This window comes from Lutra lutra, chromosome 7 (assembly GCF_902655055.1).
Source record: "Lutra lutra chromosome 7, mLutLut1.2, whole genome shotgun sequence".
Classification (NCBI taxonomy): Eukaryota; Metazoa; Chordata; class Mammalia; order Carnivora; family Mustelidae; genus Lutra; species Lutra lutra.
In genome coordinates this window covers 52,857,641-52,873,567 of record NC_062284.1, presented here as the reverse complement: position 1 = coordinate 52,873,567, position 15,927 = coordinate 52,857,641, and the positions used below count along the sequence as shown (strand labels likewise).

Sequence of the window (15,927 nt, the reverse complement as noted above, 5' to 3'; positions counted from 1 at the left end):
CAGAGCAATGGAATCTTCAGCACTTTCATCCCTTCTTCTCCCAAATACAAAACATAGCCCAAACTTAATAGACACCAACTTACCCTCAACTTTTTCTTTTTCTTTTTCTTTTTTTTTTTTTTTTTTTTGAAGATTTTAAGTAATCTCTACACCTACTGTGGGACTTGAACTTACAACCCTGAGATCAAGAGTTACATGCTATACCAGCTGAGCCAGCCAGGTGCCCCAGCTGCCAAGCTTTTAGTATCTGTTTTAGGTGCATGTGAGCAAGCCAAGGTGATAGCTCTGGTGCCCTCCTATGTTACTGAAGTTTGACATTCTTTTCATTTCAAAATGGGCTAAAGCTGAAAAGTACAAATGATCTTGGAGATAATCACATACCTGCATGGATTTCAGACACATTGAGCACAATCTTATCAAGTATCAGAGTAGGTTACAACTTTATTGAATGGCCAGTAGAGATCTCTGTATGATTTTGATAGTACTTTTTTGTTTAAGATTTTATTTATTTATTTGACAGAGAGAGAGAGAGAGTTCACAAGTAGGCAGAGAGGCAGACAGAGAGAGAGGGGGAAACAGGCTCCCTGCTGAGCAGAGAGCCCAATTCGGGGCTTGATCCCAGGACCCTGAGACCATGGCCTGAGCCGAAAGCAGAGGCTTAACCCACTGAGCGACCCAGGCGCCCCTTGATAGTACTTTTAAAAATGGGAAGATGTAGTTGATGAATCTGCAGATATAATGCTGAGTGAAATGAGACAGTCAAAAATAAATACTGTGTGATTCCACTTCTGTGAGGTACCTAAAGTACTCAAATTCATAAAAACAGAAAGTAGAATGGTGATTACCAGGAGCTGAGGGGAGTTGTTTAATGGGTATTGAGTTTCAGATTTAGAAGATGAAGAAATTCTAGGGATCTTTCCTACCACAGGTGAATACACTTAATAATACTGAACTGTGCACTTATTCAGGATTTATGTCATAATATTTAAAGCTACATGGTTTTTACCACAATAAAAAAAAATGGAAAGATTCAGAAAAGCAGTGAACCTGATCTGATGTGATGAAAAATAATGAAATTCTATCTTTGATAAAGCCCATTTCTCCCCTTTTACTACTCTTGACTGATTTTGGTATTTTCTTATTCCCCAGTTTTATTGTCTCTAATCTCAGTCTGCATCTTGTTCTACAGTGTGTTTCTCCTTAATTCATTCCTATCTCATGTTTCAGAAAACTTTCATTCCTAAATGGTGATCCATTGATTAATCAGTTTCTCCACAATCTTACTTACTCTGACTGTAAATTGTACAGAGAGAAGAAATTGAAAATGATCACAGTTTCTTTTTTTTTAAAGATTTTATTTATTTATTTGACAGAGAGATCACAAGTAGGCAGAGAGGCAGGCAGAGAGAGGGGGAAGCAGTCTCCCCACTGAGCAGAGATCCTGATGGGGGGCTCAATCCCGGGACTGAGATCATGACCTGAGCCAAAGGCAGAGAGGCTTAACACACTGAGCCACCCCCTTAAAATGATCATAAAAGGGAGATGAAATATGTTGATATGGGAAAGTAAGGTCAGATATAATTTGTATAACTGTATAATTTTCCTTTGTGGGTAATTAAATTTTATATTCACTTGCTGTCTCTTTTTCTTTTGTGAGTAAATACACCTTCTTGCTGTATTCTGTTTCTTGTTACAGGTACCTGTGAAGCTTTTCTTCTTGCCAAATTCTCCTATTAATTTTAGGCAATGAGATATTTTCCTGATAGTTCCAGTTATAATATGATCTTCTGAGTTGTGCTTACGTCATTGTCATTATCATCATTACTTATGAAGTCTGAAGAATTGGGTTACCAGGTAGTTCTGATTTGTAATGCAACATAAATCATTAATACCACTATCATTCTTGAAAATCATAATTTCTTTCTCACATTGTTAGTTCTCCTCATTTTAGTGGCAGCCGAGTTGGCTGGGTTCATGGATGGAGGGAATCACTCGGTTGTGTCTGAGTTTGTGTTTCTGGGACTGACTCATTCATGGGAGATCCAGCTTCTTCTCCTGGTGTTCTCCTCTGTGCTCTATGTGGCAAGCATGACTGGAAACATCCTCACTCTGTTTTCTGTGACCATCAATCCTCACTTACATTCCCCTATGTACTTCCTACTGGCCAGTCTCTCTTTCATTGACTTGGGGGCCTGCTCTGCCACTTCACCCAAGATGATTTATGATCTTTTCAGAAAGCGCAAAGTTATCTCCTTTGGAGGCTGCATTGCCCAGATCTTCTTCATCCACGTCATTGGTGGCGTGGAGATGGTGCTGCTCATTGCCGTGGCCTTTGACAGATATGTTGCCATTTGTAAGCCTCTGCACTACTTGACCATCATGAGTCCACAGATGTGCATTTTGTTTCTGGTTGCTGCTTGGGCCCTTGGCATAATACACTCACTGTTCCAACTAGCATTTATTGTTAATTTACCCTTCTGTGGTCCTAATGTATTAGACAGCTTTTACTGTGACCTTCTTCGTCTCCTCAGACTGGCTTGTACAGATACCTACAGATTGCAGTTCATGGTCACTGTCAACAGTGGATTTATCTGTGTCGGCTCTTTCTCTATACTCCTCCTCTCCTACGTCTTCATCCTGTTTACTGTTTGGAAACATTCCTCAGGCAGTTCGTCCAAAGCTCTTTCCATACTGTCAGCTCACATCACTGTGGTACTTTTTTTCTTTGGTCCAACCATGTTTGTCTATACATGGCCACATCCCAATTCACAACTGGACAAATTTCTTGCTCTCTCTGATGCTGTTCTCACTCCTTTTTTTAAATCCAGGCATCTACACATTCAGGAGTAAAGAGATGAAGGTAGCAATGTAAAGAGCTTTCAGCCCATTAGTGATTTTTAGAAAGATTTCATAAAAAATGTTATAAGATTTTTATCATGATCATCATGTAGCTTGTGTCTGGCATTTTAGAACTGGTTTCTTTAGTGCATCTGCAGTTGATTTGTGTGTTACCACATCCTTTATGAATGCTCCTCTTTCCTTAGAATAATGACGACTTTGACAAATAAAACCTTAATTGAAAACTTATGTTGATTCACGAGGAGTTGCACATACATGTGCTACTTTTCTTATTTTCTTTGCTTCACTTTTTCTGTTTGTTTATCATTGTTTATTCAATTTATCCACATACTTTCTTATAATCTTTCTCTTGATGTATCCCAGGTGCTAGTTATTCACTTATGATCGATAATCTCCTCTTTTACCAATAATGGCTTTTTCTTATTCCTATGGTGAGTTGGGAAATATTCATAGCTAATCCAGGTTTTTTTTATTTTGAAGATTTTATTTATTCATTAGAGAGGGAGACAGACAGAGAGAACACAAGCAGGGAGAATGGCAGAGAGAAAAGCAGACTCCCTGCTGATCTGGGAGCCCCGTGGAAGGCTTGATGTGGGGCTCCATCCCAGGACCTAGAGATCGTGACCTGAGCTGAAGGTGGAGGCTTAACCATCTGAGCCACTCAGGTGCCCCATCTAATCCAGATTCTTCAAGTCTCTTACAAGCCAACTTTTTCTTTATGATTTGGAGGACATAGTTATCTTGTTCAGCAGGAAAATTTTGTGTTCATATTGTTCTTCAGATAATTAAAAACAATCTGATTCAGACTAGAGGAGTACTGATCTTCCCTGCTTCATTGTGTTCTCACTTCAGCCCCCTTTTCTTGCTAACCTTTCTCTTAGATAAGTGCCACATGATCATTCAATATTTTATCTATTGGTGATGTAACTCCTTCTGGGAAGAATTTTGAAAAGCATAAAACAATGACACCTTCTGATTTCCTTTTGATCACATACATGTGCACGTTCATGAACCAGTAATTCATTCTTCGTTTCATTCATTTGTTCTCTAAAACGATTTTTTTGTCTTACTATATATATGGAGCTGTGCTTACTCTATATCTGGAATTGGTTCCAGGAATTCATGGAAGTACCCTAAAATGTATGGCCTAGAAGATTATGTATATATTTATCTATTTTATTTTAATTGAAAAATTTAAAAAATTTTATTTCAGTGTAGTTGACACACAGTGTTACATTAGTTTTAGGTATATAATAGCAATTCAGCTTCTGTATATGTTATGCTATGCACACCATAAGTATAGCTATCATCACCATACAGTGTTGTTATGATACCACTGAGTATATTACCAATGCTGTGTCTTTTATTCCCATGACTTACTTGCTCTATAACTAGAATCCTGTATCTTCCACTCACTTTCATTCATTTTGCCCACCCTCCACTTCCTCCCCTCTGGAAACTATCAATTTGTTCTTTGTATTTGCAGATTTCATTATGCCTTTTGTTTTTTCACTTGTTTTATTTTATTCAATTTTTTAAAAGCTTATTTGAATTCTAGTTAGTTAACACACCCTGTAATACTAGTTTCAGGTGTACAATACAGTAATTTAGCACTCCATACAATACCCACTGCTCATCACAAGTGCACTGTTTAATCTCCTCATGTTTCCTCATTCCCTCCTGCCCCATTTTGGTAACCATCTGTTTGTTCTATAGTTTGTTAAGAATGAAATCATGTGGTATTTGTCATTCTCTGACTGACTTACTTCACTTAGTATAATACTCTCTAGCTCTAACTATGTCGTTGCAGATCGCAAGATTTCATTCTTCTTTTATGGCTGTGTAATAGTCCACTATGCATGTATGTATGTATGTATGTATGTATGTCGGTATGTATGTGTATATGTGTGTGTGTGTATATATATGTGTGTGTGTATATACATATGTATATACATATGTACACATGTACATATGTATATACATATGTACACACGTACACATGTATATACATATGTACATCATAAATATACATAACCATACATATACATATGTATATATACATATATGTGTATATATACATATATACATATACGCATATGGCTGTGTAATAGTCCACTATGTATGTATGTATGTAGGTATGTATGTGTATATGTGTGTGTGTATATATCTATACACACACACATACCAACTCTTTGTTATTCATTCATTAGTCCATGGTCACTTGGATTGCTTCCATAGTTTGGCTATTGTAGATAATGCTGCCATAAACATTGGGGTACATGTATCCCTTTGAATTAGTGTTTTTGTATTCTTTGGGTAAATACCTAGGAGTGCAATTGCTGAATTGTAGGATTGTTTTATTTTAACTTTTTGAGGAAACTCCATATTGTTTTCCAGAGTTGCTGTACCAGTTTGCAATCCCACCAAGAATGCAAAAGGGTTCCCATTTTTCTGCATCTTTACCACGTTGTTCCTTGTGTTGTTGATTTTAGCCATACAGTGGTATCTCATTGTAGTTTTTATTTGCATTTCCTTGATGATCAGTGATGTTGAGCATCTTTTCATGTGTCTCTTGGCTACCTATATGTCTTCTTTGGAAACATGTCTATTCATGTCTTCTGCCCATTATTTAACTGGATTATTTGTTTTTTGGGTGTTGAGTTTGATAAGTTCTTTATAGATTTTAGATACTAACCCTTTATCAGATATGTCATTTGCAAATTTCTCCCATTCCGTAGGTTGCCTATTAGCTTTCTTGATTGTTTCCTTCACTGTTCCGAAACTTTTTATTTTGGTGACTTCCCAATAGCTTATTTTTTGTTTTGTTTCCCTTGCCTCAGGAGACATATCTAGAAAGAAGTTGCTGTGGCCAGTGTCAAGGAATTTGCTGAAGATTAATTGACCATAAAGTTTTGGGTTAATTTCTGGGTTTTCTATTCTGTTCTATTGATCCATGTGTCTATATTTGTGCCATATAATACTGTTTTGATGGCTATAGCTTTGCAATATAGCTCAAAGTCTAGAATTGTGATGCCTTCAGATTTGCTCTTCTTTTTCAAGATTTCTTTGGCTATTCAGAGTCTTTGTGTGTAGTTTCATACAAATTTTAGGATTGTTCTGGCTCTGTGAAAAATGCTGGTGGTATTTTGATTGGGATTACATTAAATATGTAGATTGATTTGAGTAGTATAGATATTTTAGCAGTATTTTTTCTTCCACTCCATGAGCATGGAATGTCTTTCCATTTTTTCTTTAAGATTTTATTTATTTATTTGACATAGAGAGAGAGATCACAAGTAGGCAGAGAGGCAGGCAGAGGGAGGAGGGGGAAGCAGGCTCCCTGCTGAGCAAACAGTCTGATGTGGGGCTCGATTCCAGGACTCTGAGATCATGACCTGAGCCAAAGGCAGAGGCTTAACCCACTGAGCCACCCAGGTACCCCGAGTCTTTGCATTTTTTTGTGGTCTTAAATTTCTTTATCAGTGTTTTATAGTTTGCAGAGTATAGTCTTTCACCTCTTTGGTTAGGTTTATTCCTAGGTATCTTAGGTACTTGTGCAATGGTAAATACACTGAGTCCTTAATTTCTCTTTCTGCTGCTTCATTATTGGTGTATGGAAATGCAACAGATTTCTGTGTGTTGATTTTGTATCTGGTGACAAAGGTGAATTCATTTATTGTTTCTAACAGGTTTTTGGTAGAATCTTTCAGGTTTTCTATATATAGTATCTTGCCATCTACAAATAGCAAAAGCTTTACTTCTTCCTTGCCACTTCGGATGCTTTTATTTAATTTTATTGTCTTATTGCTGTGGCTAGGACTTCCAGTACTATGTTAAATAACAGTGGTGAGAATGGACATCCTAGTTTTTTTCTGATTGTAGAGGAAAAACTCTGTTTTTCCAGATTTAAGATGATACTGTATGGCTTTTATTATGTTGAGGTATGTTCCTTCTAATACTACCTGTGGAGGGGCTTTTTTTTTTTTTATCATGAATGGATATTTTACTTTGTCCAGTGATTTTTCCACATCTCTTGAAATGATTATATGGTTATTATCCTTTTTTTTATTAATGTAATATACATTGATTGATTTAAGAATATTGAGCCACACTTGCAACCCAAGAATAAATCCCACTAGGTTGTGGTGAATGATTTTTTTAATGTCTTGTTGGATTCAGTTTTTTTGTCTATTATTGAAAATTTCTACATCTATGTTCATCAGGTATATTGGCCTGCATTTCTTTTGTTAAGTGGTGTCTTTATCTAGTTTGGTGTCAGGGTAATGCTGGCCTCATAGAGTTAAATGTAGATGTTTTACTTTTTTTCCTGTTTTTGAAATAGTTTGAGAAGGCTAGGTATTAACTCTTATTTATTTATTTATTTATTATTTTTTTTTTTTAATCATTTTTAAAATTTATTTTCAACATGACAGTATTCATTGTTTTTGTACCACACCCGGTGCTCCATGCAATCTGTGCCCTCTCTAATACCCACCACCTGGTTCCCCCAACCTCCCACTCCCCCACCTCTTCAAACCCTTCAGATTGTTTTTCAGAGTACATAGTCTCTCATGGTTCACCTCCCCTTCCAATTTCCCCCAACTGCCTTCTCCTAACTCCCCATGTCCTCCATGCTATTTGTTATGTTCCACAAATAAGTGAAACCATATGATAATTGACTCTCTCTGCTTGACTTATTTCACTCAGCATAATCTCTTCCAGTCCCGTCCATGTTGCCACAAAAGTTGGGTATTCATCCTTTCTGATGGAGGCATAATACTCCATAGTGTATATGGACCATATCTTCCTTATCCATTCGTCCGTTGAAGGGCATCTTGGTTCTTTCCACAGTTTGGCAACTGTGGCCATTGCTGCTATAAACACTGGGGTACAGATGGCCCTTCTTTTCACTACATCTGTATCTTTGGGGTAAATACCCAGTAGTGCAATTGCAGGGTCATAGGGAATAAACCTAACCAAAGAGGTAAAGGATCTGTACTCGAGGAACTACAGAACACTCATGAAAGAAATTGAAGAAGACAAAAAGATGGAAGACCATTCCATCCTCTTGGATTGGAAGAATAAACATTGTTAAAATGTCTATACTGCCTAGAGCAATCTATACTTTTAATGCCATTCCAATCAAATTCCACCGGTATTCTTCAAAGAGCTGGAGCAAATAATCCAAAAATTTGTATGGAACCAGAAGAGACCCCAAATCGCTAAGGAAATGTTGAAAAACAAAAATAAACTGGGGGCATCACATTACCTGATTTCAAGCTTTACTACAAAGCTGTGATCACCAAGACAGCATGGTACTGGCATAAAAACAGACACATAGACCAGTGGAACAGACTAGAGAGCCCAGATATGGACCCTCAACTCTATGGTCAGCTAATCTTTGACAAAACAGGAAAAAATATACAGTGGAAAAAAGACAGTCTCTTCAATAAATGGTGCTGGGAAAACTGGACAGCTATATGTAGAAGAATGAAACTCGACCATTCTCTTACACCATACACAAAGATAAACTCAAAATGGGTAAAAGACCTCAACGTGAGACAGGAATCCATCAGAATCCTAGAGGAGAACATAGGCAGTAACCTCTTCGATATCAGCCACAGCAACTTCTTTCAAGATAGGTCTCCAAAGGCAAAGGAAACAAAAGCGAAATGAACTTTTGGGACTTCATCAAGATCAAAAGCTTCTGCACAGCAAAGGAAACAGTCAAGAAAACAAAGAGGCAACCCACGGAATGGGAGAAGATATTTGCAAATGACAGTACAGACACAAGGTTGATATCCAGGATCTATAAAGAACTCCTCAAACTCAACACACACAAAACAGATAATCATATCAAAAAATGGGCAGAAGATATGAACAGACACTTCTCCAATGAAGACCTACAAATGGCTATCAGACACATGAAAAAATGTTCATCATCACTAGCCATCAGGGAGATTCAAATTAAAACCACATGGAGATATCACCTTACACCAGTTAGAATGGCCAAAATTAGCAAGACAGGAAACAACATGTGTTGGAGGGGATGTGGAGAAAGGGGAACCCTCTTACACTGTTGGTGGGAATGCAAGTTGGTGCAGCCTCTTTGGAGAACAGTGTGGAGATTCCTCAAGAAATTAAAACTAGAGCTTCCCTTAACTCTTCTTTAAATGTTTGATAGCATTTGCCTGTGAAGGCCTTTCATCCTGAACTTTTGTTTGTTGGGGATTTTGATTACTGATTCAATATCTTTGCTGGTTATTGTTCTCTTCAAGTATTCTATTTCTTCCTGTTTCAGGTTATATGTTTCTAGGAATTTACCATTTCTTCCAGGTTGTCCAATTTGCTGGTGTACATTTTTTCATAATATTTTCTTACATTGTTTGTATTTCATTGGCATTGGTTGTTATTTCTCTTCTCTTTTTGATTTTATTTATTTGAGTCCTTTATCTTTTGTTTTTGATAAGTTTGGCTAGAGGTCTATCAATTTTACTCATTTTTTTCAAAGAACTAGTCCTGGTTTCATTGATTTGTTCTATTGTTTGTTTGTTTTTTAGTTTGTATATCATTTATTTCAGCTCTAATCTTTATTATTTCCTTCCTTCAGCTGACTTTAAGCTTCATTTGTTGTTCTTTTTCTAACTCCTTTATGTGTAAGGTTTGGTTGTTTATTTGAGATTTTTCTCACTTCTTGAGGTAGGCCTGTAATTGCTGTTTACTTCCTTCAGGAGTGTTCTTGCTGCATCCCAAAGGTTTTGGACCATTATGTTTTGGCTTTCACTTGTTTCCATGTATTTTTTAATTTCTTCTCTTATTTCCTGGTTGGTTTAGTGTCATATTGTTCAGGTACTTGTGGTCTTTCCAGGTGTTTTGTTGTGGTTGACTTCAAGTTTTATAGTATCATCAGGAAAGGTGTATATATGATTTAAATGTTTTTATATTTGCTAAAGCCTGTTTTGTGATTTAATATCTGATCTATTTTGGAGAATGTTCCATATGCACTTGAAAAGAGTGTGTATTCTTCTGCGTTAAGATGGAATGTTCTGAATTTATCTGTTAAATCCATCTAGTCCAGGGTGTCATTCAAGCCATTTTTTCCTCGTTGATTTTTTTGTTTAGATCTGTCCATTGATGGAAGTGGGGTGTTATAGTAACCTCCTGTAATTGTATTATTATTAATTAGCTCTTTTAGGTTTGTTATTAATTGTTTTATATATTTGGATGCTCCCATGTTGGATGTTTGAATGTTTATAATTATTATATCTTCTTGTTGGATTATTCCCTTTTTGATTATATAATGTCCTCCTTTGTCTCTTGTTACCGTCTTTGTTTTATTTTATTGAAATTCAGTTAATTAACATAGAATATATTACTAGTTTTAGAGGTAGAGTTTGGTGATTCATCAGTTGCATATAATGCCAAGTGCTCATTACATCACATGCCCTCCTTAATGCGCATCACCCAGTTATCTCATGCCCCCCACCCACCTATCTTCCAGCAACCTTGTTTGTTTCCTTTAGTTGAGTCTCTTATAGTTTGTCTCCCTTTCTGATTCCATCTTATTTTATTTTTCCCTTCCTTCCCCTATACTCTATACTACCTTGTTTTGTTTCTTAAATTCCACATATGAATGAAACTGTATGATAATTGTCTTTCTCTGATTGACTTATTTCGCTCAGCATGATACCCTCTAGTTCTATCCATGTCCTTTCAAATGGCAAGATTTAATTCTTTTTGATGGCTGAGTGGTATCCCATTGTATATATATACCACATCTTCTTTATTCATTCATTCATCTGTTGATGGACATCTGGGCTCTTTCTGTAGTTTGGCTAGTGTAGGCATTGCTGCTATAAATTTTGGGGTGTTGATGCCCCTTCGGATCACTACGTTTTTATCCTTTAAGTAGATACCTATTAGGGTAATTGCTGGATCATAGGGTAGCTCTATTTTTTTTTTAAAGATTTTATTTATTTATTTGACAGAGAGAGATCACAAGCAGGCAGAGAGGCAGGCAGAGAGAGAGGAGGAAGCAGGCTCCCTGCCGAGCAGAGAGCCTGATGAGGGACTCGATCCCAGGACCCTGAGATCATGACCTGAGCCGAAGGCAGCGGCTTAACCCACTGAGCCACCCAGGTGCCCCATGGGTAGCTCTATTTTTAACTCCCTGAGGAACCTCCAAACTGTTTTCCAGAGTGACCGTACAGCTTGCATTCCGACCAGCAGTGTATGAGGGTTCCCCTTTATTTGCATACTCTCCAACATCTGTCATTTCCTGACTTGTTAATTTTAGCCATTCTGACCAGTGTGAGATGCTGTCTCATTGTGGTTTTGATTTATATTTCCCTGAGGCCAGATGATGATTTTTTTTTTATGTGTCTGTTAGCCATTTGTATGTCTTCTTTGAAGAAATGTCTGTTCATGTCTTCTGCTCATTTCTTGACTGGATTTTTTGTATTTTTGGGTGTTGAGTTTGATAAGTTATTTATAGATCTTAGATACTAGCCCTTTATCTGATAAGGCATTTGCAAATATCTTCTCCCATTCTGTTGGTTGTGTTTTGGTTTTGTCAACTGTTTCCTTTGCTGTGCTTTTTTATCATGATGAAGTCCCAATAGTTCATTTTTGCTTTTGTTTCTCTTGCCTTTAGATGTCTAATAGGAAGTTGCTCTTGCCTACTTGCCTACTGCTCTTTCCTCTCTTGCCTACATATCTAGTAGGAAGTTGCTTTGGCTGAAGTCACAGAGGTTGTTGCCTGTGTTCTCCTCTAGAATTTTGATGGATGCCTATCTCACATTTAGGTCTTTCATCCATTTTGAGTATATTTTTGTGTATGGTTTAAGGAAATGGTCCAGTTTCATTCTCCTGTATGTGGCTGTCCAATTTTCCCAATGTGATTTGTTGAAGAGACTCTCCTTTTTCCATTTGTTGGAAAGATTAGCTTTGTTGAAGATTAGCTGACCATAGAGTTGAGGCTCCATTATGGTCATATACTCTGTGACCATAGAGTTGAGGCTCTCTCTTCTGTTCCATTGATTTATATGTCTGTTTTTGTGCCAGTACCATACTGTCTTGATGATTAGAACTTTGTAATAGAGTTTGTCCAGGATTGTGATACCACCAGCTTCAGTTTTCTTTTTCAACATTCCTTTGGCTATTCAGGGTCTTTTCTGGTTCCATGCAAATTTTAGTGTTGTTTGTTCCAGCTTTTTGATGTCCATTAGCATGATAAATGGTTTTCAATCCCCTCACTTTAAATGTGGAGGTGTCTTTGGTTCTAAAATGAGTCTCTTGCAAACAGCATATCAATGGGTCTTGCTTTTTATCTACTCTGATATCCTGTGCCTTTTGATTGGGTCATTTAGCCCATTTACATTCAGAGTAATTATTGAAAGATATGAATTTAGTGCCATTATATTACCTGTATAGTCACTATTTCTGCATATTGTCTCTTTTTCTTTTTGGTCTATGTTACTTTTGGGGTCTTTCTTTGCTTATAGGATCCCTTTTAATATTGTAAGGCTGGTTTGGTGATCACAAATTCTTTAAGGTTTTGTTTGTCCTGGAAGCTCTTTATCACTTCTTCTATTTTGAATGACAGCCTTGCTTGATAAAGTATTCTTGGCTGCATGTTTTTCTCATTTAGCTCCCTGAATATATTATGCCAGTCATTTCTGACCTGCCTTGTCTCTGTGGATTAGTCTACTGCCAATCTAACGTTTCTACCCTTGTAGGTTACAGACTTCTTGTCCCAAGGTGCTTTCAGGATTTTCTCTTTGTCTCTGATTTGCAAGCTTCACTATTCTATGTCGAGATGTTGTCCTATATTTTTTATTTTAAGGAATAAAATAAATTATTGGAATTGAATCCTGGAATTGAATGCCTGTTTCCATCCCCAGATTGGGAGTTCTCTGCTATAATTTCTCCAACATACCTTCTGGCCTTCTCTTTTCTTTTCTTCTGGGATCCCAATTATTCTAATATTGTTTTGGTTTATGGTATCATTTCTCTCTCAATTTCTCCCCCCATTATCCAGTAGTTATTTATCTCTCTTTTTCTCAGCTTCTTTATTCTCCATCATTATTTCTTCTATATCACTAATTCTCTCTTCTGGCTCATTTATCCTAGCATTAAGAGCCTCCATTTTTTATTGCATGTTGTTAATAGCTTATTTGATTTTGACTTGATTAAATTTTAGTTCTTTTATTTCTCCATAAAGGGATTCTGTAGTGTCATCTATGCTTTTTTTCAAGCCAATCTTGTCTTTATAATCATTATTTTGAACTCTAGTACTGATATCTTAATTATATCCATACTGATGAGGTCCCTGGCAGTCAGTACTGCTTCTTGTTCTCTTTTTTGTGGTGAGTTTTTCCATCATGTCATTCTGTCCAGAGAAGAATACATGAATGAGAGAATAAAATACTAAATTCGAACAATCAACCCAGAGCAGTATACACTAAATAAATCAGAAGAGACCTGAGGGGGTATAGCTCAGTGGTAGAGCATTTGACTGCAGAAGAGACCTGAAACTGAAAAATAATTAAGAAGAAAGAGAGGATATAATCAGATAGGTGAACACAATGGAGCAGTACACTGGGTCTTATGTGTATTTTGGTCTGTTTGTTAGAAAACTAGATCCTAAAATTGTGAAGAAAGAAAAACATATATGTAGAAAAATAAAATTATATACAATAAAAGGATAGAATGTCACTGGAAAAATGTAATATTAAAGACAAAAAAAAAGAACGAAAAAGAGAATATTAACAGACAGATGAATAGAACAGAGCAATATACTGTATCCTGGGTAAATTTTTGTCTGTTTGTTAGAAGAAACTACATTCCAAAATTATAAAGAAAGAAAAACTTGCAAACAGCATATCAATGGGTCTTGCTTTTTATCTACTCTGATATCCTGTGCCTTTTGATTGGGTCATTTAGCCCATTTACATTCAGAGTAATTATTGAAAGATATGAATTTAGTGCCATTATATTACCTGTATAGTCACTATTTCTGCATATTGTCTCTTTTTCTTTTTGGTCTATGTTACTTTTGGGGTCTTTCTTTGCTTATAGGATCCCTTTTAATATTGTAAGGCTGGTTTGGTGATCACAAATTCTTTAAGGTTTTGTTTGTCCTGGAAGCTCTTTATCACTTCTTCTATTTTGAATGACAGCCTTGCTTGATAAAGTATTCTTGGCTGCATGTTTTTCTCATTTAGCTCCCTGAATATATTATGCCAGTCATTTCTGACCTGCCTTGTCTCTGTGGATTAGTCTACTGCCAATCTAACGTTTCTACCCTTGTAGGTTACAGACTTCTTGTCCCAAGGTGCTTTCAGGATTTTCTCTTTGTCTCTGATTTGCAAGCTTCACTATTCTATGTCGAGATGTTGTCCTATATTTTTTATTTTAAGGAATAAAATAAATTATTGGAATTGAATCCTGGAATTGAATGCCTGTTTCCATCCCATATATATGTAGAAAACATATATGTAGAAAAATAAAATTATATACAATAAAAGGATAGAATGTCACTGGAAAAATGTAATATTAAAGACAAAAAAAAAGAACGAAAAAGAGAATATTAACAGACAGATGAATAGAACAGAGCAATATACTGTATCCTGGGTAAATTTTTGTCTGTTTGTTAGAAGAAACTACATTCCAAAATTATAAAGAAAGAAAAACTTATATTTATACAAAAATAAAATGAAATACAATGAAAAGATAGTATGTAACTGCAAAAATGAAAATTAAAAAAGATTTAAAAGGTGATAAAATAAGAAATTGGTTGAAGAGGAAAGAGAAAAAAAATAAAATTGAAAGACTAAAGAAAGAATCATGAAAAAACCCAACAACCCTTGAATTTTATATACCTTTTTCCCCTAGCCCTGGAGATTTGCAGTTTTGTTTGATCCATAAACTTTGTCTTAGTTGGATAGTCTTGTTGATCTTATGTGGGGGGGGTCCTGTTTCATGCATTTTCAGATGTCTTTGCTCTGTGCTGAGTTGTGCCACCCTGGCCCTGGGGGCCAGGCTAATTAAGGGGCTCGGGAATACTCTACATGGTCTTTATTCCCTGAAGGCTTTCTGCACCACGTTAGAGGATAAGAATGAAAATGGCAGCCTCCTAATCTCTAGCCCAGGCACTGAAAGCTTGCACACACACACCCCACCCCCTCAGTGTGTCCTCAGGGAAAAGCAGTTGATTACTCCTGTCTCCCTGGTCTCCATCTCCACTCTTGGTCACCTAGCCTGTGACCAAGCATTTCAATCTCAGACACACGATCCTACCTCGAGTCCCCAAACCCTGTAGAGTCCTGCTGTGTGCACCTGCACCACTCATTCTGGGGGAAGATGGGAGGATCTCCCCATGGTTTTGCCATTTGCTGGGCACCTACTGGGAGAGCAGTCACCTGCCCTGTGCTGTGGTTCATGATTTTTGGTGACACTGAGCTGAAAGCCCACTCCTGGGCTCACTGACTGCAGCCATCTGGTGCATGGAACTCTGATGCAGTCAGACACCCCTGTTCTTTCTGTGACCCCATGGATCCTGAGCCCACACTCTCCCACCTAGGATTCCAACCTGCTTCTCCACCTAAGTGCCTTTCAGGCAGGGTTGTCTCTCACCAGAGTAGACTTCTAAAAGTTCCAGTTTTGCGTTCAGCTTCTACATCACTTCCCAGTAGCCAGCTTACAGAACCTTCTTTCCCCTTGTGGTTTATCTTCCCATATATTGCCTCAGATTTACTTCTTCGCATCTCCTCCCTTGCAAAAAGTGGTCACTTTTGTATTTCTAGAATTGCAAATTCTTCTTAAATCTCTGGTTGAGTTCATAGGTGTTCAGAATGATTTGATAGTCGTCTAGCTGAATTCCTGGGACCAGACAAAACTAAAGCCAGACCAGACAAAATTCCTCCACCATCTTGCAAAAGCACTCAGTGTCAAAATTTCTGGAATGTAGTTATCGCAATGGATAGGGACAGGTTTATAAAAATACTAATGTATATGGAATATAAGGAAGTTATTAAGTCAGTACTCTAATATTTCACCGTAAGAAAA

General features: G+C 37.0%; 1 protein-coding gene across 1 annotated transcript; it reads left to right on the top strand.

The window, feature by feature from the left end:
- Positions 1-1,974: 1,974 nt before the first annotated feature.
- LOC125105001 (olfactory receptor 4F3/4F16/4F29-like) lies at positions 1,975-2,850 on the top strand. Its single transcript, XM_047737996.1, has one exon. The coding sequence runs from the start codon at positions 1,975-1,977 to the stop codon at positions 2,848-2,850; it is 876 nt and encodes a 291-aa protein (XP_047593952.1).
- The last annotated feature ends 13,077 nt before the right edge of the window (positions 2,851-15,927 follow it).

What these genes read in the sequence shown, in the direction of transcription:
- LOC125105001 (XM_047737996.1), top strand. Translation starts at nt 1,975, where the DNA reads ATGGATGGAGGGAATCACTCGGTTGTGTCTGAGTTTGTGTTTCTGGGA.